This window comes from Linepithema humile, chromosome 2 (assembly GCF_040581485.1).
Source record: "Linepithema humile isolate Giens D197 chromosome 2, Lhum_UNIL_v1.0, whole genome shotgun sequence".
Taxonomy (NCBI): domain Eukaryota; kingdom Metazoa; phylum Arthropoda; class Insecta; order Hymenoptera; family Formicidae; genus Linepithema; species Linepithema humile.
The window spans coordinates 28,588,222-28,613,932 of NC_090129.1; the positions used below are offsets into that span (position 1 = coordinate 28,588,222).

The 25,711-nt window shown below is 33.0% G+C and overlaps 1 protein-coding gene across 1 annotated transcript; it reads left to right on the forward strand.

Annotated features, from left to right (window-relative positions):
- The first annotated feature begins 16,961 nt into the window (after nt 1–16,961).
- On the forward strand, nt 16,962–25,197 carry Oatp33Ea (Organic anion transporting polypeptide 33Ea). Its single transcript, XM_012359646.2, has 8 exons — nt 16,962–17,170; nt 19,605–19,797; nt 21,436–21,858; nt 22,162–22,397; nt 22,685–22,955; nt 23,510–23,705; nt 23,801–24,411; nt 24,655–25,197. The coding sequence occupies exons 2-8, from the start codon at nt 19,617–19,619 to the stop codon at nt 24,840–24,842; spliced, it is 2,106 nt and encodes a 701-aa protein (XP_012215069.1). The 5' UTR covers nt 16,962–17,170; nt 19,605–19,616; the 3' UTR covers nt 24,843–25,197.
- The last annotated feature ends 514 nt before the right edge of the window (nt 25,198–25,711 follow it).

Genomic DNA, 25,711 nt, shown 5'->3' on the forward strand with positions numbered 1-25,711 from the left:
CACTATCTAGCTCTTACACTTTATTCACTATTTGGTGAAATAAAACTTAAAGGAAAAAAGAATTACCTTCGATATCAGTAAAACCTCGGATACGTGGTGTTGCGTGGTGTCACTTGATGCCGGGCAAGCGGGAAAAGGAATTACGTATGTAAATGGCGCAGGTTAGTGCTGGTCAAGATCTATAGAGAGAAGGTTACCTCACGCGCAAAGAGGGATGAGCGGCATGAGGGACAAATGCTGAGCGGGGCGAGCGGCAAGAAAGGCAATGATGATCTCATCGGCAAACAGAAGCTATCTCAGACAGCTACTGTTTGTCGATGAGATCATCATGCTCTCCCCTTCCTTCATCGCCCCTCGCCACCAAGCTGTTTCTAGCTCCCCCCTTACTTCATCATCCCTCGCCAACAACCGGTTTTCCTGAGGTAACCTTCTCTCTATAGATCTTGAGTGCTGGTCTCGTCAAACCTGAGATTATACGCGCGCGATAGAAGTGCGTACGTATCACTTCCGTACGTTTGAGTCAAACCTGAGATTATACGTGTGCGAATAACACTGCAAAAGATATTATAGGATTGATCTCAGTATTTAACGGATAATCACAGTAGAATGAGTATGAAAATGGGATGATACGCAGGATATCGTGTGCTGTTAGGGTTGTTAAGGGGATGCTGGAGTTACCGGCCGGACATTATATTTTTTCGAACAAGAATATCTTTTTATTGGTTGCATAGAATTGTAAATCCTTTTGCAGGAGTAAAGTGTACACAAAAACGGAATTCGGACTGCTCGATTTTATTTGGAAAAAAAAGAATTAATAACAAAATTTGTTTCTATTCATTAATTTCTATTCTGCTCTTAGGATAACATATTGTATAGAGCTATCTATTTTCGTTTTTTATAAAAGTTTAACAGTTTTAAGACGTTGAATAAGAGCAGCCCGAATTGCGGACTGCAGAATAGAATGTTATGGAACCATTAAAATTGGGCTGAAAAGTCTAATGTAAAAAATATTCTTGTCCGACTATTTTTACATACGTGTGCGTCCAATATCGGTATAACAGATGAAAAAATAACAGAAGATTAGTTCCAGGATAATATTAGAGAGGCGCTATACAATAATATGCGAATATATACACGCACCACACATACGCATACACAATACATTCATACTTATAGCGTTTTCGAATAAACGGGGTTTGAACGATCTAGGGTTGATCAATCACTATTTTACTATAAATGCAAGTCTTTCATTGGTGGAGAGGTTGCAATGACGTCATTAACCAATCTTGGGTCGTTCAAATCCTGTATAATCGAAAACGCTATTAGATTATGACTTATGCCGATAATATCACTCTAATTTTTAGTTCCATCGAAATGATGGCGCTTTCGCGTCGGAGTTCATCAGGCACTCCAGCATCCTCTTAACCATATTGTTCGTTTCGCGCGAGAGGGGGGGGGGAGAAGTTTGAATAACTGTGTGTAAAATGTAAATGAATCAGTGTACATGTGTATGTATGACCGCAGTATGTGAGCTCAGATCCGTGGGTTTGCTAAGCCCCAATGACTGTACGGTTCAGCTATCCCTACGGATATTGTTTTCACTACATTAGGTCTGTTCTTTATAGCTGAACTAGCTGCACTAGTTCACAGTTTATCTTTTTTCCCCCACGTTGAAAGCAGAAAGATAAACTCTGAACTAATGCAGCCAGTTCAGCTATAAAGAACAGATCTAATGTATAATTCACAATCGACCACTAGAGCATCGATCATGGAATTTTTTCCTAAAAGCAGAAACGTGAAAAGTGAAAATTTCACATGAATTCGACGAATAGAATTGTCAAATTTACATAAAAGTTTTCATTTTTCAAGTTCTCGCTTCTAAGGAAAAATTACATAAACGATGTCTAAATAGCAGCAGAGAGGCAGTACAGTCGAAGACTACGTTTACACGTTAACTTTAGTAACATCCGTAGTTACGAAACTGGCCAATCACAGTCATTCATTTTTCAGAGGAATAGCTGTGATTGGTCAGTTTCATCAGAGAGAAGACTGAGAGTGGACATGCCCGCATTTTTCGTGTTTCTGTGGGCTAGCGCCTCTATGTGCACAAAACGTGCACATTGAACTACGTAGCCAATATCCACGAATCCCGTAGGTAATGTCCACGATCTTTTGGGTCTCTTCCGTGCTATGTCCACGACTTTTTGGTTCCGATATGTGCTATATCTACAAAGTGTCGGTAATGCATACTTGTAAAACATGATTATGTATATCAATCAGATTTGAAATATAAATACACACGTATTGTAAATACATGTATTGTAGCATTTATTTTTGCATTTACAGTTTATTTAGCAAAAGATCAGTTATTTTCAATAACCTATGTAATTTGAAAATGTACATTTAAATTATTTTAATAAATTATTTCTATAATTTCGTGTGTGTGTGTGTGTGTGTGTGTGTGTGTGTGCGCGTGCGTGTGTGTAAATAAAGTATTGCATTTTTGTTAATACTTAAAAAGATGATAAACTTATAGATATTTCATACAGTAATAATCAATAACTTCTTTTGAATATTAAAAGCCAGGGTTGGGCGTTTACACGTAAACTATAATAGATGTAAAAATACTCGCATATTAAACACGAATGCAAGCTAGACAGTAAAAACAATCTTTTCATTTATAATTTGAGAAGACTATAGTCATGAACCGCCGCAAGCAAGTGTGCACCGCACACGCAAAGTTTCATTTAACAATTAAGTTTTAAAATCTAATTCTATATTCTTAACACTACACATACACAAAATTTTGTGTACATGTTCTGGAAGACTTTAATTTTTTCTAAAACAAATATTGTATATCAATTGAAAAAAACCGTGTCATAAAACTTGAAACTATATTGGTTGGATCGAATACTTGTTTATTTTATAAAATATGACTACCCTAAAAATTTCCCTTTTTAAAAATTGTGTATTTACCAATCCTTTATAAATCAGATATTGTTAAAAATTATTTTAAAAATATCTTATTTATAAAAGATTAATAAATAAAAATATGCAACAAAAATGAATGAAATAATGAGACAACAAAGGACTTTTTGAAATTTTTTAATTTGGAAATTCATAATTTACAGTTCAATATAACAGAATCGTAAAAAAAATTTGAAACATTGTGGTTTATAATTACAGAAAAGCAGGTCATAATAATTCTTTACACGATTCACGTCACAAAATTATTTGCTCACGCTACGAACCGACTAAAACAAATGCAGTCTACTAACTTCGATGGGTATTTGTTTCTGATTGTTGCTTAAGATAGTAAGTATAACATAGAAAAGCATTCAGTAAGCATCGATTTCCATTTATAACTTCTCGTTTCAATAATTCATTATCATGGGCAGAAAAAGTAAAGAAACAAATCTTGAAGTTAGGAAATTAATTATTTTTTATTGAAAAAATAGTAAATCTTTAAGAGAAATTGGAAGTATTGTTTGTAAAAGTTATTTGACGGCGCGATACGTTATTAAACGATACGAAGAAGAAGGACAAATAGAAAATAAAACAGGCCGTGGTAAAAATAAATTATTAAATTTCTCAGAAGAGCGTTTGTAATTAGGAAAGTTAAAGAAAATCCGAAGATAAGTGCTCCCCGAATAAACTCACTTCTTCAAAATTTCTCTGAAAAAGAAGTTTCCCACGAAACAGTTCGAAGAGTACTACGGAAAAAATTCGCAAACATTCTATTACAAGCAAAACTGAGTTGCAAAATAGATTACAAAAGGAATGGCAAAAAATAGACAGCGATTATTTGAAAAAATAGAATCGATGCCAAAAAGACTTGCCGAAGTTATAAAAGAAAAAGAGTATCCCACTAAGTATAAATTTTATTAAAATAATAATTTCTACAAAATGAGCGAATAATTTTGTGACGTGAAAACGTGTAAAGAATTGTTATAACCTGTTTTTCTGTAATTATAAACCACAATGTTCCAAATTTTTTTACAATTCTGTTATATTGAACTGTAAATTATGTATTTCCAAATTAAAAAATTTAAAAAAGTCCTTTGTTGTCTCATTATTTCATTTATCTTTGTTGCATTCTCGACTAAGCGAATAATTTTGTGACTCACAGTATATATATATCATCGACAGTCTTGAGAGAGATTATAGTTTTATAAAACAATCTCCTAGCACAGTTCTCGAAATTTGTTGAACATTTCTGCCGATTATCTTCAGTGGAGTGGACCTACTGGAAAAACCACTTTTAAAAAAACGCGTCAGCATTAGTACCTCATGGGTGACGTAAAAATCTATTGAAATATTTTCACTTAATAAATTTAATAATAAATTTATTTTTAATAAATTTTAATAAATTTTTTAAAATTTTAATAAATAGGGAGAAGAATCCACTCATAATTAAATAGTGCCGCTCCTAACGCTCGGCGGCATTGACCCTAGCGACTGCAGCGAGCGCGGTATGGAGACAAAAAAAGGGGTATACCGCGGAAATCGGCTGAAATGTTCAACAAATTCCGAGCACTGTCCTAGCAAAACAAGTAAACAGCGAGCGTCTCGGTAAAAATTGAGATAAATACGCTACGCTCATAGTCAGTGTGCAACGGAAAGTCTGTGTGTTACCGTGCAGCTTCGTTTCACATTTCTCATTTTGCAATATTATCGTTTTATAAAATATTGTTTTTATATATTCTTTTATTTCTGTTTAATTGTTATTTAATTTATACAGTTTTTTAGTTTTATATTTAAAAAGTTTATGAAACATATTTAACATTTATTAAATAAAGTATAATAAATAATCAGTGGACAATGCAAACAATTTATGATAAATGTGCTTATAAAAACTGTCGTAACGGACGATATACTACAGGTTCACATTTATTTAGATTTCCATCAAAGCAAGATACAAGACAAAAATTATGGATACGCAACAGTGGTAAGTTTTGTTTATAAGTTATTTTTTAAAAGCATACTTTTGCATATTTTTGAAATCGTGTTTATAAAAATAAGAAATGTTTCTTTAAATGATATAAATATATCTAATGATAATGTGTTGATGTATACATATTTAACAGCAAAATTAAAGCATCACCCGTTCTGCTCTCCAAATTTCAAGAGAATTTATAACTTCGTCAAAAGTAGGCATAATAAAATGTTCTGAGAAGCATTTTACAACTTGAAAGCTTTACTTTTGAGATCGGTATTTTAGTAAATAACTTACTGATTTTTTACAAAGCTACATCAAATATAAATAAAGATGCGTCAAATTTAAAAATTTTTTACTTTGAGAAGTTCCAATGCATGATTTATAAATCGCATACAAACGCGGTTTACATTATTTGAAAGCGTAAATCTTTACCTTTAATTTATTCGTTTGAACGTTGTGCAATTTTTTCAACAAATTATTCAATGTTAAAGTAAAAAAACTATTTTTGCTTCAATATTAACACTTTTAAAAGCTATAAACCGCATTTGTGTGCGATTTTTAATTCATGTCATGGAACTTTGCAAAGTTTATACAAAAATTTTGAAATTTAACGCATTTTGCATTCTTTATTTGTATCCGTATAGTTTCGTAAAAAATCAGTAACTTGTTTACTAAAGTACCAATCTGAAAAGTAAAGATTTCAAATGTAAAATTTGAATATGGAATATTTTATTATGATCATTTTTGACAAAGTTACACTTTTTCGAAATTTGCCTATTTTTAGAGAGCAGAATGAGTGATACTTTAATTTTGCTGTCAAATGTATAAGTAAAAGTAGCAATCTTAAATTTGTTTATAAAATGATTTAAAAATGATACTCTTAATTCGAGTTTTGATATTTTGTAGAGCAGCGCTCGGAATTAGTTGCACATTTCGGGCCGATTCCCGAGACGACGCCTCCTGTTCCCCCACTACCGCTCGGCCGCTGGCGGTCGAGCCGCCGATAGCTCTGGTGCAAGAGCGTTTTATATAAGAAATAGGCTGGGTTGTTGAGGCATCTCTCAGAAAATAGTAATATTTTCTTTGCTACATAAATAATGTTTATTTTCATTAATAATTAAATATATATATATTATGTATTAATAAAAATAAACATTATTTATGTAGTGAAGAAAATGTTACGATTTCCCGAAAGATGCCTAAACAATCCAGCCTATTTCTAATATAAAACGCTCCTGAGCCAGAGCTATCGGCGGCTCGGCCGCCAGCGGCCGAGCGGTAGTGGTGGAACAGGAGGCGTTGTCTCGGAAATCGGCCCGAAATGTGCAACTAATTCCGAGCGCTGTTGTAGAGCAAAGTTATTTGATATTTGATTTTTATAGGCTAAAGAACGTATTACGAATTTATGGATAAAATAAATTAAGACTTTTGTTATTCTGATATTTTCCTTGTAATTATATATTGCGCAATAGAGAGATGATCTCGGCATCTTTCACGCATTAATATGTATTTTATTAGTGCTTGCTGAATATGTAAGGATTTCATAAAAAATTAAACTTTTTGATATAAGAAGTTTATAAAAAAAACATTAAAGAATAGTTAAATAAAGTACAATATAAGCGCGTGCAGATAAGATCAGCGGGATTTCGAGCCCAAGCACATCTCACGCACACACGAAACGCTGTATCTGTGTGACGCGCGCTCGGCCAAAAATAAGTTTAGCGGGTCGACCGAGGGATAAAGTTCCGAATAGGTGAAACGCCCGATTTTTTTGAAACTGCACTATTTTATGTATTTTGGCGCGCTGATTACGAATATGATAATGAAAATCGCCGACAAGGTCATTTTCAAGGTCAAAACTCCAAAAAAAGTGAAAAAATATCACTTTTTTGAGATTATTTCGAGAAATAATGATGTAACGAAAAAATGTCTCAAATAAAAGTTGTAGTTCTTGTAAAAATACATTATTTATGTTTTATGCATTTTTTGTGTAAAACTGATAATTTTCGAGAAAATTGACGTTAAAGATTAAAAACTTTGGTAAACAGGTAGGCCTTAGCTTGCATGCGCACGCCGTTCAAGAATGTAGCGGCATGTGTGCGTATCCAATTTATGTATATTTATTAAATCTTTGCCTTGCTAAAAATCTAATGAGTCTACAATATACTAAAAATACTAGATACTGAAAAGATTAGCAAGACCCCAACGCAAGGTGTGTGCGCGCAGAAAGTTTATATGAATTAAATCTTTGCCTTACTAAAGGTATGATGAGTCTACAATATACTAAAAATATTTGATACTGAAAAGATTAGCAAGACCCCTACGCAAGGTAGAGAGCATATTGTGTTTGAAAGTTATTTTCAACTTCTATAATAGACACTAGCTATGTAATAGGCGGGGGGAGAGGCTCCGCCCCTCCCCCCTGCACCCCCCCTCCCCGCCTGCACCCATTTCCCCCTCGGGGGGCTCCGCCCCCCGAACCCCCCATGTTTCATCCTACTTACCAAAGTTTTTTATCTTTAACGTCAATTTTCTCGAAAACTATCAGTTTTACACAAAAAATGCATAGGACATAAATGATGTATTTTTACAAGAACTACAACTTTTATTTGAAACTTTTTTTTGTTACATCAATATTTCTCGAAATAATCTCAAAAAAGTGATATTTTTTTACTTTTTCTGACCTTGTTTTGACCTTGAAAATGACCTAGTCGGCGATTTTCATTATCATATTCGTAATCAGCGCGCCAAACTACATAAAATAGTGGAGTTTCAAAACAATCGGGCGTTTCACCTATTCGGAACTGCACCCAAGTATTGTCCAAACGTCTCAGAGCATGAAAATTTTGAAAGTCGCAAAATTAATTTTTTTTTATATAGGCTTGTAGAGATCGACGAGACGGAACTTTTTTCTATTTGCCGTTTTTGTTCGATGCTTATTTTTAATAATAATAATAAAAAACTGAAAAATTTTTATCCCCAAATTCAATAAGATTTTAAGATATAAATCGTTGTAATTTGGCCAAATTTTATTGAAATTGTTTGAAATTTGGTATACGCATGCAGTATAGTCTAGCGATGCCTACAAAACAATAAAAAAGCTGAAAATCGCCTATTGTTTAATAATAATTAATTGCAAATTGAAGCCAATCGGTAACCACGTTTTTTTAGTTTCGCCGACAAAATGTAGGGAACTACATCGAGGGACAGTGGCGTAGCTAGGAAAGAGTTTCGGGGAGGGCTATAGCTTTAATTTGTTACAAATTATTACTATTAATTAGACACATCTGCACGGTATATTACCCACACTTAGCGCGACCCAGAGCCAACGACGGGGACGTGATGGGTTCTGGCTCCATTTTACTTTTTTTTTGTTTTTGAGTAATTTTATTTTTTTTTATTTTTTATTTATTATTTTTATCTTTTTTTTGTTTTATATTTATATATATATATATATTTTTTTTTTTATATAATTTTTATGCTATGCTCACGACTTTGTTCATTTGAGTTTGATTTTAAAAACCAAATTTTATATTTAAATTAAAACAAAATTGTAATAGAACTGTGAATGTTTTTTAACATTGAAATTTTTAACATTTAACAAAAAAATTTAAACGTAGAATGCCAATTTTTATATATTATACTCGTGTGAAGTTAATGTTATTACAATCTATAATTGTATTCGACGATTCTTTTTAGTTAAAAATTTATTAAGCAAAATGTCATCATCGACATGTAGTTCCCGATGAATGCTCATTAAAGCAAGACCAGTAAGTCTCGTTTGTCCAGTACTATTTCTTAAATAGGTTTTTAATCTTTTTAATGTTGAGAAGCTGCGTTCGACTGTTGCTGTAGAAATCGCTAAAGTTGCTAATATTTGCAGTAGTGTGTGCAAATTGGGCAAAAGTCATTGTCGGATCTTTATTGTATAAAAATATTAGATTTTATTTCCACGGAAATAAAATAACTATAATAAATAATAGTCGGAAACTATATTAAACTATAATAAAATAAGTCGGAAAAAATATAAACTCGATGAACTGTAAAGGTAGTAAAAGATTTTGACGACTGGACTACGAAGGAAAGCGAGGTATACGTTTCTGAGTGAAGCATATTAAATGCGTGAAACAGCATATATGACAGAAATTCACTTTTGTGATCAGCTATGAAATTATTAAAATTATTAAGAATTTCGGGGGGGGCTGCAGCCCCCACAGCCCCCCCCCCCCTGGCTACGCCACTGTCGAGGGAACTTGAAATTTGGAACAACTTTCAGTGATACATTTGTTTCTCATTACTGAAGGAAGATTTCTGGAAATTTTCAGATTGATTCATTGAAAATTTGCGGAAATATGCATTTTATAAGAAAACATGCGACGCCGGCAATGATAGCTTCGTGAGCGCTGAGCACCATCAGGCAGCGTACTCGCCGTTCGGATTTCCAGGACTCGATTTTATAATGATTTTTTAATGGTTATACATTTGAACAATCGCTCATTTCCCACAAAATATCGAAATGATGAACTATTATTTATACGGTTTCTTAATTAAATATTTTTATTATTATTATTTCGAAATATTTCACATACACTCCAGAGACGCGGTTTTTAGGACGATAGTAATTTAACAAATAACAATAGTTAAAGTTGTAAAAAATCGTGAGTTCTTTGATCCGCACCCTCAATTATTATCTCATTTATTATTTGGAAATAAAATAATTTTGTTTTGAAAGTACTTTCAAAATATTTACTATTTGTTAATCGTTTTTTATTACTTTATTTTAGGGAATATTAAATTAGAAAAATGGACTGTCAATTCAGTTCGTCGTGCTGGTCTGTGTGCAGATCATTTTAATGCTAACTCATTTAAGGGGGGAGCCTCGTGTAACCGGTTAAAAAAATTGAAAAATTTTTTTTTGCTTTAATCAATAGCAATCCATGTAGAAAATATATTCCCAAAGTTACAAAACAAAATTCGAAGTTTTAAGGAGTCCACAGCCTATTTCTTGCGCGCAGATATCCTACAAGCGCGCGGCGGGGCGCTTGGTCAACGGTACCATAAGATATAAGATTATAGAATTTGTAACTGTTTTTGGCGCGTTTTCGGAAGTACTTATTTGAGAGTGCAATTTGGAGAGTGCAAGCAAAGTGTGAAATTCGAAGAAGCAAGAAATCGGAGCCTCAGTTTTAAACTTGTTGTTACACTTTTCTTTTTTACTTTTCAATACCGAAAACTTTAAACGCGTTTTTCTCGAAACCAGTTTTTGGCAATTGGCGGGAAATATTACTCAAAAACTATTCGATCAATCGAGTTGTCCCTGTGTATACATGTAGTTTAATAATATAAATTGTCGATGAACCTATAAAATTAGTAAAATAATTAATTTAAACAATTTTTATTGCATAAATAAGGTGACATTTTGTGGGTCAAAATCGCAATTTTTTTTTGAAGTGTTGCCATTTTTTTAATTTTCAACTTTTTACTTATTTTTTAGGTTTATCGACTAGATAATTTCATAGAAAAAAAAAACTTTTTTTTTTTTGGTTTTAAACGAGTGCAAAAGACGCTACAACTCCCGCCAATTCACAACTCCAGTGACGAGGCTGCGTCAACATTTGTTTATAGTGGCTCTATAATTAATTATTTTTAAACAAAAAAATTTTTTTTTTACTTTTTAATATATGTTATAAAACACTAAAAAGTTTTAAAAAGATCCGTTGCATTGTTTCTTAAAAAAAAATTCTTAAAAATCACCTTTGTTTTAGCGATTCATACGAGGCTCCCTCCTTAAGGGAGAAGGCAAGAAAACATTAAAACGCGATGCTGTGCCAATTTGATTTAATGATTTGATAAATTTAGAAGAAAAATCTGAGGCAGCTATGGAAATAGAAGAGATGCAAAGAGCAAAAAAAGAACAAAACCAAATAAAAGAAATGGAAGAAGTAGAAAATACATATAATAACGCAATTGCAGGAATATCATTTAATATCGATCATAATAATAAAATAAATAATTATTAAATCGATTCAAACAAACTTATCTTCCAGCAAAATTGAATTTTGACAAATCATTAGAGGAGGAAGATATTACAGAATGGATGCATTTAGATCCTGTAAGATATGAAAACATTGATAAATGTGATCTGTTAATGACAGAAAATTGTAAAGAAGAATATAATCCAGAAAAGATAATTAAAAGTTTAAAACGTGACAATATTCGTTTGCGGCAGACTATAAAGCGTTTAAAATTGCGTTTACAACGTCGCCAAGTTCCTAAGAAAAAAATAAATAAAAAAAATAACAAAAAAAAAAATACAAAATTTAATTAATGAACAAAATCTGCATCTCGTTGCAAAAGCAATGATTAATTTACAACCCTATACTCCACATGCGGCATATATAGAGGAAGAAAAAACTCTTTTGAAACAGCTTTTTTATTATTCGGCATCTGCATTGCGTCGTTTACGAAAGGCAGGTTGCAATTTTCCTGCAGAACAAACTATTAGAAGATGGCACGAAGAATTTAATATAATGCCAGGATTTTGTGATGTTATATTCCGTAAATTGCAGGAAAAAATTTCAAAGTTGCCTGTAGAACAAAGAGTTTGTGCTTTAAAATGGGATGAAATGTATATAAAATCATATGAAGAATACTCATTTAGTCTGGATCAAATAGAAGGACTCGTTGATCTTGGGCCTTTAGGAAGGAAAAGTGAAAGGACAAAATGCGTATTTGTATTTTGTGTGGATAGTATAAATGCGCTTCATCCATGGCTTCAACCGCTAGCATATTTTCTCCCAGGAAAATGTATGAAAGCGGAAAAAATAGTGATTTTAATGAAAGAATGCTTAGATAGATTGAGCAAAACGGGTGCTGATGTACGACTTATAACATGCGATCAAGGTCCATCTAATCAAAGCGCTTATGCTCCACTTGGTGTGCACTCAGATAAGACATATTTTATACATAATGAAAAAAAATATTACGCATTATTTGATTTTCCATATTTGGTAAAAAGATTGGCAAGCTTGTTAAGAAAACATAAATATTTGTATTGCGATGGAAAAATAATAGCATCATATCCCGATTATGAAATAACATGGTCTATTGATAACGCCGCACAAGGAGGTTCAAATTTATTATCGCACATAACAGCAGCACATATTCGGCCTAATACCTTTGAAGCAATGAATGTGAAAAGAGTTTTTCAAATATTTAGTAACAGGTTTGCAGCTGCAATAAAAACAGCAGGATATAGTAAACAGTTACAAACAAATACTTGGAAAGCAACAACTGACTTTACAGAGCATATGAATAAGATAATTGATGCCTGCAATTCTTATAGTTTGAACATTAAATTTGGTGGAAAACGATTATTGTCTTCCAAAAATCAAGATATTGAAATTTTATTAAGAAATTTTGTTGAATGGTGCTCAAGATGGTCTCTGTCATCAGACAGAATTTCAAAAATTCCTTGTTTGAAAGGTTTTACTTTAACAATACCAGCAATTCTTGAAACATATAAAGGACTAAAAGAGCAATATGAAACATTCGAACTTGCTACAGGATTGTGTAATGAAGACTCTGTCGAACATTTATTCTCCAAATTAAGACAACGCGGTGGATTTAATCCTAATCCTACAGCAAGAATGATCAAACTTTTTTTTAGACATATATTATCTACAGGATATATCCAAACAAGCGATAAAGGCAATATTCAGTGTCCAGAAACTGAAACTCTCATTAATCCACCGAGTCAACTTGTTAAAACGATAGAGAATGCCTTGAATGAAAATAATGTTACTATACATGACATTGAACCTGAAAATGAATTATTTACAGAAGATGCAGAAATTATAGAAAAATTTGATATGGAAAAATCTGAAAATATAAACACATATAATGTAAAGGCTCTATAAATATACAGGGTGTTTCATAATGATCGTGCCAACTCTCGTGTTCGAGACAAACTCGTAAAAATAACAGCGGTACAGAGATCCAGCTTCACACATCATTTTTGCTCGTTGCTCGCGTGTTACTTTTTTCATCACGTGCTGCTAATTTTCGTAATACGACACGCCGCTGATCCATCCAGATCGTACAACCCACGTTCTAGCCGCGAACAATGCGCGATCATTCATCAATCCTTTTGAATTAATATCTAAATTATTATTGCGACAATCTCAAACGTTAAAAAACTTTTCTGTTTAGTTTACCACGCTCTACTCGTACATGAGCGTTGGTACGAACATTGTAAAATAATAATGATAATGATAAAATTTAATATTAGTTTATTTTTGTGTCTAAATATTACCGCTTTTGTATTCAAGTTTGCTAATATTTGCGGGTAATAAAGAAATGATACATTAAAATATATGAAAAATGATGTTTTTGAAAGGTATACTCTTGGGGTGACAATAAATTGTGTACGTTGGGTCATAAAGAATGTAAAATAATTTCCAAACCAACTCTTGTGACCAGTTTAAGCAATAAAAATATTGTGAACATTGTATGCGGTATATATCATGCTCTCGCTCTTACTGTCGATGGAAAAGTAAGTAATTGTTGTGACAATAATATTATTACAGTTACAAGTTGGACATTTCTTTGATTTAGGTATATATTTGGGGAAATATTGCTGGAGAAGGCCAAACACCACGACAAGTATCTAAATTGGAGAACAAAAAAATTGTTTGCACTGCTTGTGGCTCTAAATATAATACAGTAGTCACAGATAATGGCCAGGTATACAATTGGAGTATATTATTTAACAAATTTTTTCCTATTGAAATCAGTGACCATACTGGCTTATTGATTTCACTGCATTCTCATCCCGTGAAGAGAATTATCTTCCCGACAAAAATAATTATTTGTTTCTTTTCAAATTTCGTTATTGATTCAGTTAGAAATTTAATATTGATGCAAAAGTTATTAAACAAATGGATATTGCAGTTAAGGTCGCCTGTGGATTAAACCATGCTTTAGTACTCTCCGATGAAGGACTTCTTTATGTGTGGGGTGAAAACAATTATGAACAACTAACTACTGGACACGGACAGGACATTCGTAAGCGTTTTTTGGTACGCTATTTATCAATGTAATCGTTACGATAAAAAAATTGTAAATTACAATTTAAAAAATCGTAAATTTTATGTGAATAGTTGAACACATCTGATATGGGAGAGTTGTCTGACATTGCGGCTTTAAGCACAAAAAATATAAGTGTAGCCGTCAACAAAAATGGATGTTTTTATGTATGGGGTAATTACGCCGGTTGCATAATTAGAAAACCGAAGGCTATCTTTTATATGAACATGAACAATGTATTCGCATGCGAGCATATCATGTACGAACCACTTAATCTTGTCAGAAAATGGCCTTAAATATGTGAAAAAAGATTCAAACACAATGAGACGTTTGAAAGAAGCTTTTAACGATCCTGTATGTTTTTTTTTATATTTATTATTTTTGAATGCACTTTCTTCTATTTTGAAAATTTAAAAAGAAATTGATTTATATCAAAGTGTTAAGAAGAGAAAAAAATTAAACAAAAAGTGCAATTAAAACAAGCAAATGTAATATTTAATATTTTTATTAATTAATTGTATGTATAATTAGTGTTGTCTGTATATCTACAAATAGATTTATATACATGACTAATAACATTTTTATTTATTGAATCAGTTTTCTATACAATTATTTATAGGAAAGTTACTATTACATATATTTTTGCTATAAATTAAAAAATTTGTTTTTAGATTACAAAAATAATATTAAAGTTGATAATCATAACTTTAATTAACATAACTTATTTTGTAATTTTAGTATATTTAATAGTGTATTTAAAAAAAATGTGACAAAAATGACAAAATTTTTATAACTTATCTTAACTGTGCATCTTTACTGCGTTGATTAAAAAGTTTCTTTGAATCTTTCAGTAAAAATAAAAGATTAAAATCCGAAAAATCTTTAGTGAACTCATCATTACATGCATTTTTTAAACGATTTTTTTGTTTCTTGCTTGGGTGACACAGTCAACGAGTGACTACAAAGTAAAAGTGGACGGACGAGATATTTATCTTCACAAGGCTGTCCTAAAAATTTGTAGTTCATATTTCACAACCATGTTTCAACATACTTGGAAAGAAAATAATGAGAAGTAAGCGTTTATGACAAAACTGGTATTAACAAATTCTTAAACTAAATTTTTATAATTTTAATGTACGAGAAAGTATCAAAAAGTAATCTTCATATGGCAATAAAAAGGAACTGTAAATATAAGGTTATTTTTTGATTCTCTCTTGTGTTTCATAACAGTGTCTTGAAGCTCGATATGTTCTCATACAACGTTTATGAAGCATATTTCAAATATCTGTATACAAGTGAGATCGAGATACCTCCAAAAAAAGTCTTAGGTAAGCTTGAATAAAGAACGCTTTTAAGTACATTATATTCATACTTTATCAAGATTATCTTATTGTAGAATTGTTAATATTAGCTGATATGTATGATGAGAATAATTTAAAAAGAGCTCTTATTCCGATAATACAAAGAGAGGTTACTATATCGAATGTAGCACTTTTTTATAGCAAAGCGATTGGATATAATGTACAGGTAATTTTAATTATTCACAATGTTTAAATGTTAACATTTAATAGCAATTTACTACATCTAAATTTTTTATTTTTATATATTTTATATATTAACATTTTTTTTTGTAGTGGCTGGAAGAATTCTGTTTTTCATATTTTATTAAGTCTTTAGATATGCGACCAAAGTGAAACAAATGGAAAGTTTCAATGAGTTGGACGAAAATACGAAAATTATGTTTCTAATCGAAGTAGACAAAGCTAAAGCTTTTAAAACGTAATTTAAATATTTTTTTGACATTAAATTTTAATCGAAATCGAATGGAATTTACAAATATGCATGTACACTCGACTTACTAACAATAAATTACATTAAATTTGAATACTATGTTTATGTTAACTTTATCATTCCATATTTATTCCATTTATTATTCCCATTTTTTCTTATATAATATATATAATAATTTTTATGTATGAGTATCAAATGCATTGTGTTATTTTTCTGTATATCTATCTAACATTTTCAATCTTGCAAAATCGCAAATTATATCCGGGCAGTTAAGATTTGACGTGTGGATCGCGTAATATTTTGTTATTAAGTCTTTCTATTCCTTTTGAAGTAAAATAATAGCTCTTCTTAATATTTAATATTTATTCCTAATATTATCTGTGTGCGTTGGGCTTTGCATTTCATATTGCTCGAGTCTCATTTCTGGCACCACTGCCACATACTTGTTGTTATTAAGCGTAGTTCAAATTTGCTTAAAATGACGAAATTTATCATAAAACATGTTAAGATGCACTGATCATAGTGCGTTCAAAGAATATTTACTGAATCTTTTTGTTTTCAGAACGCAACCATTGGTAACATTGTAATTGCTCTTACGCGTCTTTTTTTGACGTACTTTGCAACATTAGACGCTGACAAAATTAATTTTCGGTTTATTGAGAAGTTTTGGAATGATTTGAAATGCATTTTAGTTAATACTTAGCTGCAAAGAGTACTCTAAACAATAAACTTTTAAATTGAAAAAGTTAAATTATTAAATTTATAAGGGGTTGTGATTAACGTAACGTTATAATTAATATTGTAATTTATGAATTATATAGAAAAAGATTTATTTTATTTAATTGGCCGAAATCGATTCTTACGTGTATTCCGGCTGATAGCTACGCTATTCCACGCTATCGCTTGTGTATCAGATTTCCATTGCAAGCCGAGTGCTTCTCTATCGGAGGAGAAGATGCGAACGTTGCTTTCTTATATGCACTTTAGCACAGACTCCAACCACGAGATGCGTTTATTATCTCATGAATGTAGAAACGTGACTTCACTTGGTGATATCTCTGATAGATGTCAGCATTAGTGTCTCATCGACTGTGAATCAGCATTAATGCCTCATCCTTTGAATGACGTTCCGCTTATCATTCGATTTGATAGAGAAACAGTAGGGGAGCATTGCCATTGACATACGAACAAGCTCAGTTATCCCGCGTTTATCCGCATAAACTAGAGCGCTCGTAGCGCGTGGCGTTTTCCGAGCTACCCGGTAAACTAGAGCAAGGAAGACTCGAGGATCGCGATCCAGTAGGAATCGCGGCTCGGTAGTCCTTCCTGCGTGTTTACGAGTCTCAGATCAAGGTAAGAACTTATCTTTCTTACGTACCTTTCTCTTCATTTAATGATAGAAAACATTTTTTTATATATCATACAAATATATTTCTATATAACATTTAATGCAAATATAAAAAAGCATTTAAAAAGTTTACTTTTAAGATTAAAAATTCAATTTTATTTTCCATAACATTTTATATTTTAATATACCTTAACAAATAACACTTGTACACTAAGAATGTATATCGAGAATTTGTATTTTTATAGTTCAAAAAAAGACAAACGATCGTAAGAAACATCGATAAACAACGATAATCTATTGAACATAAGAAACATCGAATCAATGATAATCTTTCCGTGATATTAATGCCAATTTGCTATTTTCTTTTTAATAAATAGCCAATATTTGCAACAAATACAATTCTCTTTGAAATTATTTATTTATATTGTCATAATAGTATAATATAATAATAATGTCATTATGTGTGTATAATATTGTAATTACACTTATTAAAAAGAAAAATGAGAAAGATAGAAGCAATAATTTAAAAATTATAAAGTTCTGCCTAACGTTTTTTTTACATTTGGAAAATTTTTTCTCTCAAATAATATAATTATGAGATTTTACATAATTATACAATTGCGTATTTGCTTTAAATGCGTTCTTTTACAAAGAATGTTAATAAGAAATACAACGGAAGTAATAATCAGCTAAGACTTTAGATTAACGTCCATCTTCGTCTATGCTACTCGTGCTTAGAGGATAAATTACACAATTACGTAAGTCTACATCTCAGGTACATAAAGAAAACGAATGATTGTGAAAAAGTCATAAATTTCTTATGCTCATTTTTCACTTTGAACATTAGAAGCAAATAAAAATGTTTTATATACATTAATTATTATATATATTTGGAATTAATTCTTAGTATTTTATGCGACATACTTCGACATTAATGTGTTGATGCACGAAAACCACGTGCAAGATTTATATGAATATTTATCGAGTCAACAAATTCAATTAGATTTCTTGATTAGATAAGTATATAAGTATTGCTTACTCATGAATAAATATTACTTAATCCATTGTGATAGAAGTAGCACAAAAAATAAAACTTTTAATTTTTATCTTATAAACCCTTTATAATCGAATCACAAAGTAAATTTGGTATTTGCATCTAAGCAAGTTATTGAATAATTAATATTCTTTTTTACGAATCAATAGCGTTACAAGTATCTTATGAGCAACTGATAAAAGTGTATAATGTGTAGTCGCTTACTGGTTAAGTAGAGAGTATAAAAATAGTATTTATGATCCCAATCTGCTGTATCATTATCGTGTGAAATTCTAATCGTTTAAGTAACGGAACAGATAAAATTTAGTGTGTTGTGTGCGCATTATCGTTTATCGCTCCATTTAGTTTACGGATGCATATATTGTAACATTCACGAGATTAGGTCGGCGTCTTCTAGCTCAAAAAGTAAGTTATGTAACGACGCTTTTGCATACGCATCCGAAAGACGTCACCGTTACTGTACCGAGGTATCTGCAAAGCGAGTGCAACGTGCGAGAGATTTATCGTCCCTATTAACGTATTAATAATTACGCGACTATGATGAAAGATAACGGCCTTATCGCCACCCGTGTTACACACATATACGCACACGTGTGTTTCGTGATTTTAAAACTCTCTGCACGCTGCAATGTACACGCGCTAAATGCATTGCGAGCGGCAGTCATCGACCACGTGTAAAATGGCTTGGAAACACTGCAGATGACTGCGACCTTCCGATTGTTTTTTACATTCTATCGGATACGTGTTATTTAGACAGAATTAAGAATTCCAGGGTGCAAGTCATTATTGACTGCCGTTATCGTGACAATGCGTTGTTTCTGCGCTAAATGTATTTTATATGGCGCATTGACTTAATTAATGACGCCGCGAAGCTCTTATCGCGAAACTTAATTTTCTGGAACTCCCTTGTCGAAGCAGATTATGTGAGCAAAGCATTGTCAGTCTGCCAAGACCGGCGAGAATTGCTTGGAACGAGAAATATCCAGAACTCGAAATCAACGTACACGTAATTTTGACACAATTCGATATAAATGCAAACTAAATAGATCTAAGTAGGTCATACATTTTTTTTAATTTCTATCTTTCTCTGAAGAAACTTACGATCTATTTATTTCATGTTTCCACTTTTTACGCAAAATAACTGAACAGTTAAATGATCTGGAAAAAAAGCAACATTTTAATTTTTTTCCAGACATTTATTTAAAAAAATTTTAATTTAATTTAATTTGCATGAATGACAAATTAATCCAATATTTCTATTTTTTTTCTTAATTGTAGTCTATTTATTTCAATCTTTTGCTAAAAACGAGAAAAATAAAAGAAACGAGAGAATAATTGATTAATCTTGAAAAAAATAAAGCCTTTTTTAATTGATTCTTTTTAAGGCTACCGGAATTATGAATAAGGGCTGCGGAGTATGCGGGATTTATCCCAAATGGTTACGGAATCGGGCCACGCACAGGAACTTCATCGCGGTATACGGTTTACTGGGCACCGTCCAGGCGATGGCCTTCATCTACATCGCCGTCACCTTGACGACTTTGGAGAAGAGATTCAAGATACCCAGTCGTACGACTGGTAAGTCTCTTACTCCCGCGTAAATCACATATAGTTAAGACTTCACGACGTGGCAACTTTTGTTTGACAATATTTATAAAGATACACATCATTTACGGGCACGAGAATCCTACGCGGGTGGTTCGCGATTATAAATTTTCACTGGAGATTAATTATTAGGCGCGACGCTAAACAATTATTTGGAAAAAAAACTCGCAATATTTGTTGCGCGCACGTGATGCGCGCAACAAATTATTCGTACTCGTGTTTTATCTCGACACGGTGGAATTTTGAACGTCATCTCGTCTTAATCGTCTTCAGCCTCGGATTCCATTGCCGGCAAAGCCGAATAATCGAGCATCTCCGCGGGTATATTCGCGTTTAAGTACTCGTACTTGCACACGCACGGATCGCGTTTCCGTGTGCGTTTATCTAGTAGGTAAGTAGTGTGTCGCAATCATAGAAGTGACAAATCTGTCATACAACGAGCGTTATACATGCACTGAACAGCCAAGACACGCGGACACGCATCACATGAGCCTGTAGTTAATCATAACACTCGAGATATTGATATATTTTATTAAAAAGTTTTTTCGAATAATTTCAAAATAAATATAATATTTCGTAGAAAATTAGTTTAGCCGGTGAAGTAATAGGATATATAAAAAATGACGTATACAAGATGATTTTTTTATATATAAACATTAATGACATTAATATGTAAAATGTGTGCAGGATATTAAAAAAAATTCAATATTTATAATTTGCGCGCAAATAAATAAAGTTCTTTATCAAAGAATTCAAGTAAAAAGTTTGAATATCTATTATCGACAAGTGACATTTACGTATTAAAGTAAAATGATAAAGTAATCCGTAAGTAAGATAAAGTAATACTGCGATAAACAAAAACGAGGAAGTCATTTATACCAAGAATACTCTGCTATAAATTGCTACAAATTGCTTTTATCATTGATAAAATTAATTTTTTAATCTAATTAATAAATTTTATTTTTTTTATATATATATTCTGCTCAGATTGATAAGAATAATAAACAATCTGCACATTATTGTTTATTATTCTTATCAATCAAATATATATTATACATTTAAACAGTTAAGCAAAGATGACAAATATGACGAATAAGACAAAATGATGAATATTAATATGTGTTTTGAATTCGCTTTGCACATTTCTCCTGGATATTAATTATAATGTATTTTGATTCCTGCAAAGTAGATAAATGCATATTACAGTCGTACGCCAACGCCACGATGTTGCGGTTTTTCATGTACAAGGCAAACGATGGTTTCATTATCTTCGAACGATCGATACACCTTTATGCATGCTGTTGCAATTTGATATCAGGATAGTGTGACGCGAGATCTCTTTACGACGTTCCGAATACTTCGAGTTTGCACACAGAAAATTAATAGAAACCTTGTTATTTACGTCACAAGATTTCTGCATTTTTAATTATACGATTAAAATTTATTTACCATTTGTTTGCAATTTAAAAATTTTAATTGTTCTTTATATTGAATTTAATTGCAGAGCAAAAAATTAGAGTGCAAATGAAGATAGAAAAAGCGAGCTAAATTAATTCATCACTTGCACATATAATAGGTGTAGATTATAAAATTCTTTCGATAATCTCACAGGATTGATCCTTTCGGGTAACGAGATTTCTCAGATCTTGTCTCTGATCTTGACCTACTACGGAGGATCCAGTCATCGGCCAAGATGGATCGCGGTTGGAGTCAGTTTGAGCGCATTGTCCTGTCTTGTTTTGGCCCTACCGCACTTCATATACGGCCCTGGAAAGGACGCCTTAGCATTAACGAAGGAATATTTGGATCAGACTTTGTTAAACATGACGAACAAACATGACCTTGCGACTTGTCCACGCACGGATCAGCCGGAACAGTGCGACGCCGAAACCATGTTGAGCGTTAGTCTGCTCCCTCGATTGCTCGTTTTTATATCTCAATTTATCCTTGGCATTGGAACGACGCTTTACTACGGCTTGGGACAGACGTATTTAGACGATAACACGAAGAAGAAAAATACACCTATGCTTTTAGGTGAGCTATCGATTAATAAAAGAATATTATCGATAAGTAATTTTCAGAAGCAGCTTTTTTATTAATGTGTTACAATAATATACCTGTTACCTTGTTATTGAAACTGATAAGAAAGAAATGCGCGAAATGATATCTTAAGAGTGTATTTAAGATAAATTATTGCCACATTATTTAGTTTCATAAATATGAAATTTTTTGGTCTCTTTATCTAAATTTATTATGAAAATTCGTAATTATAATTTATGCGCTACAAATCTCTGACTGCGTAATAATTGTTGAATTCAATCTAATTTCATTTGCAAGGTTTTACATTTGCCCTACGCACTGTGGGTCCAGCGATCGGATTTCTATTGGGCTATGCTTGCTTGAGTTTATACATAGACCCAAAACTGCATCCTGTTATCACGCAGAAGGATCCGCGATGGTTAGGCGCATGGTGGCTCGGATGGATAATCCTCGGCGTTACAATGGGTATGTTCGGCGTTCTGATCGCTTTGTTTCCACGTGAACTTCCTAAATCGGAAAATACTTCTAAAAAGGTAATACTTTACTAATCATTGACATTAAAATACTCTCGAAAATAATTAAAAGCGTTATATTATCAGTAACATAAAGGAATTACAAGTTATTCAATCTTAATTTATCGTAAAAAATATATTATTTTTTGTACATATTTTTCATCTATATAAAGATAATAATTGTCCTTAGAAAAGTTCGTTAGTTCTGTTGCTCCACATGAGATACCTAGTTCTAAATTAGAAAAATAAATTATTTAAGGAATATTCTAAATATCGTCAAACCAATTAATAAAGACATTTCGTTTCAGGATGGCGAAATACCTTTGAAGCTAGATCTACAGCAACAGCCTCCGCTGCAGATGGAACCCACGAAACCAATACCTCAGGAGGCTGAATACATTCCGACTATTCGCGAATTTCCAAAAGCCATGAAACGACTGTTAACTAATAGGCTGTTGACCTGCAACAACTTAAGCACCGTATTTTACATACTCGGCGCTTCGGCCTATTTTACATTCATGGCGAAGTATCTTGAAGTTCAATACGGTACGTCCGCGGCTGGCGGCACTGTGATAGCAGGTACATACGTTTATTTATATACAGTTACATTGATTACATTTACAAACTATTATTTGAAATATCTTAGACGCATACGTTTAACAAATATTGCGAAAAACGTTTTCAAAATTAACGAACAAGGAATTATTCACATTAAAGAGAGTTGCATCGGCAACTAACGTTTGGATCAACAATTATAAATACAGACAGCGCACAAAAATCTCGCATTGACCTTAGAACCCACTATTTTCATATAATTAAATATTATTTGTTACAATTTTTAATATTAAGCAATTTTTTCTATTTTTTAAGAAATAATTGATTCTAAATTCTTCTGCTGAAAAGAATATATTTTAAATACAGATAGCGCACAAAAATCTCGCATTAACCTTAGAACCCACTATTTTCGTATAATTAAATATTATTTGCTACAATTTTTTAAGAAATAATTGATTCTAAATTCTTCTGGTGATAAAAATATTTCACTTGACATGAAATATATATAGAATAAATGTATGATATAATTATATACATATTATATATAAATATTTATATTTTTTTATTGTTATTTATAGGTCCTGTATCGCTAGTTGGCATGGTATTAGGATTCTTATTATCGGGATTAGTGATTAGCAAATTCAAACCGGGCCCTAGACCGCTCCTCGCGTGGAACGTTCTCGTCGGCATTTTCTTTGTCATAGGACAAGTGTGCTTCACATTTCTCGGATGCACGGGCTCCGGAATTCATGGCATAAACTCAGAAACTATGCAGTGAGTATATTCCCGATACAAGCTTCGGAATAAAAATCCTTTCGTTCACGCCTAAGCGCAGTGGAATTCGATATAAAATTTTTATCTGTTTGCAGAATGAATCTGACAGACAGCTGCAATGCCGATTGCAACTGCGCGGGCGTCAAGTACTCGCCGGTCTGTCACGAGGCGTCGAAAACGACTTTCTTCTCCGCCTGCCACGCGGGATGCCGGACGATGCTGGACGATAAACAGTTCAGCAACTGTAGTTGTCTGCCGTTGGGCGAACTCGGCCGTGCTGGAAGTCACTTCGAGTATTTCAGCTCCAGCAGAGCCTTTCTTCCGGAGCAGCAGATGTATCTGCCCGACTCGCAGGCGTTGCCGCCGATCTTCGACAAGGTCCGAGCCGGCCCGTGCACCACCAACTGCAACGGGCCGTATCTGCTCTTCACAGTGCTCAGCACCGTGATTCATACGCTAGGCTGCTCCGGAAAAATCGGCAACGTCCTGGTGAATTACAGGAGCGTCGAGAAGCGAGACAAGAGCTTCGCCCAAGGCATCACGCTGATGATCATCTCGCTACTGGCTCTCATCCCGGGGCCGATCATTTACGGAGCCATTATTGACTCGACTTGTCTCGTATGGGAGGAATCTTGCGGGACCAGAGGAAACTGCTGGTTTTATCATCGAGAAAACTTTCGATTTTTAGTGAACATTTCTTCGGCCGGTGAGTATCGCCAGCTTGACGATCTATATATTTTATTGAACTGGTGCTTGTTCGTTGATTAGATAGAAAAAGATGCAACGTGTGTGGTCGATAAAAAAACGACGAACAGTGGCTATTGACCGATATCCAAAATTATCTTGCTAATGACAAGTTTAAATATTGATTTTATCGTTTTCGCCGCGAACATAGGGCTTCTCTATAGGTCGATTTCAACATTTCGGCTATAATGATGTAACTTTTCAGGATTTACCATGATTGGAGTGTTATTCGACGCTGCGGTTTGTTATCTCGGTAAGGATTTGGATCTATATGGAGCAGCAGAAACTGATAAGAGACGCGAATTCGTGAAAGATGCTGCGACTGATAATACGGACAAGAAAAAGGAAGTCAACGGGAATTTAACTCAAAAGATAGAGCACAGTCATTTGTAACACACACACCGCTGCAATCCAGTAAAAGTTTGTGGAGTTCTCTAGGTACCTGAAATTTTTCGAGGCTTCTATCACTGAATAATCCGATGATTTGTAAATAGAACAATGATTCTATTAGCTACAGAGAAAGCAATCGTGTAAATAACATTGACATAATGCATTTTTTTAATTGTTGCATTTCCGAGATTTTAGATAATAGGAAATGAGCACGATTTTGGGACACAAGTTTGCAACAACGAAATTATGAGTTGCAACAACAGCGTCCAACTTTTGGTGTGATTCACAACCTCGTTGTTGCAAATTGCTGTAAATCGTGATAATTTCTTTGTAAATAAATTACGAATGTTTTTATTAATTAATTTTGTTTTTCTTATACTTTGTTTCGCGTTACCACTTCGCACACTTTGCAAGCTGAATTCATATTTTCCAATTACTGAAATCGCGAGGCAAATATATTCGGCCGTAAAACTTTATCGACATTCTTTCATTCGACATGCACGAAACTTTCTACGAAAGTTAAAAATTAATTGTTACTCCTACGCAATTTTTATTTAGTTTGGCTAAGCAAAATTGGACAGATTTGTTACTCCAATAAAGTATTCACCCTTCATCGGTTATCGTCCGCCAAATCTCCCGCAAGCGGAACGTAATGCGCTGCGAGAAGAAAGGGTTCGCTCGAGTGTACGAGAAAGTACATCGTGGATCGGTGTACGCCGTGTTCGTTCCTTTCGGATGAGAAAGAGCGCCGGGAGGTGGAAGGTAAAGTCTTGGGGCTTGTTTTCAAGCCACCGGCGAAATTCGGCGAGTCGGCAGGGCACACGGCCACTACCGGCGGAGGGATTACATCCCACGAGGCTGAAAGTAAAAAG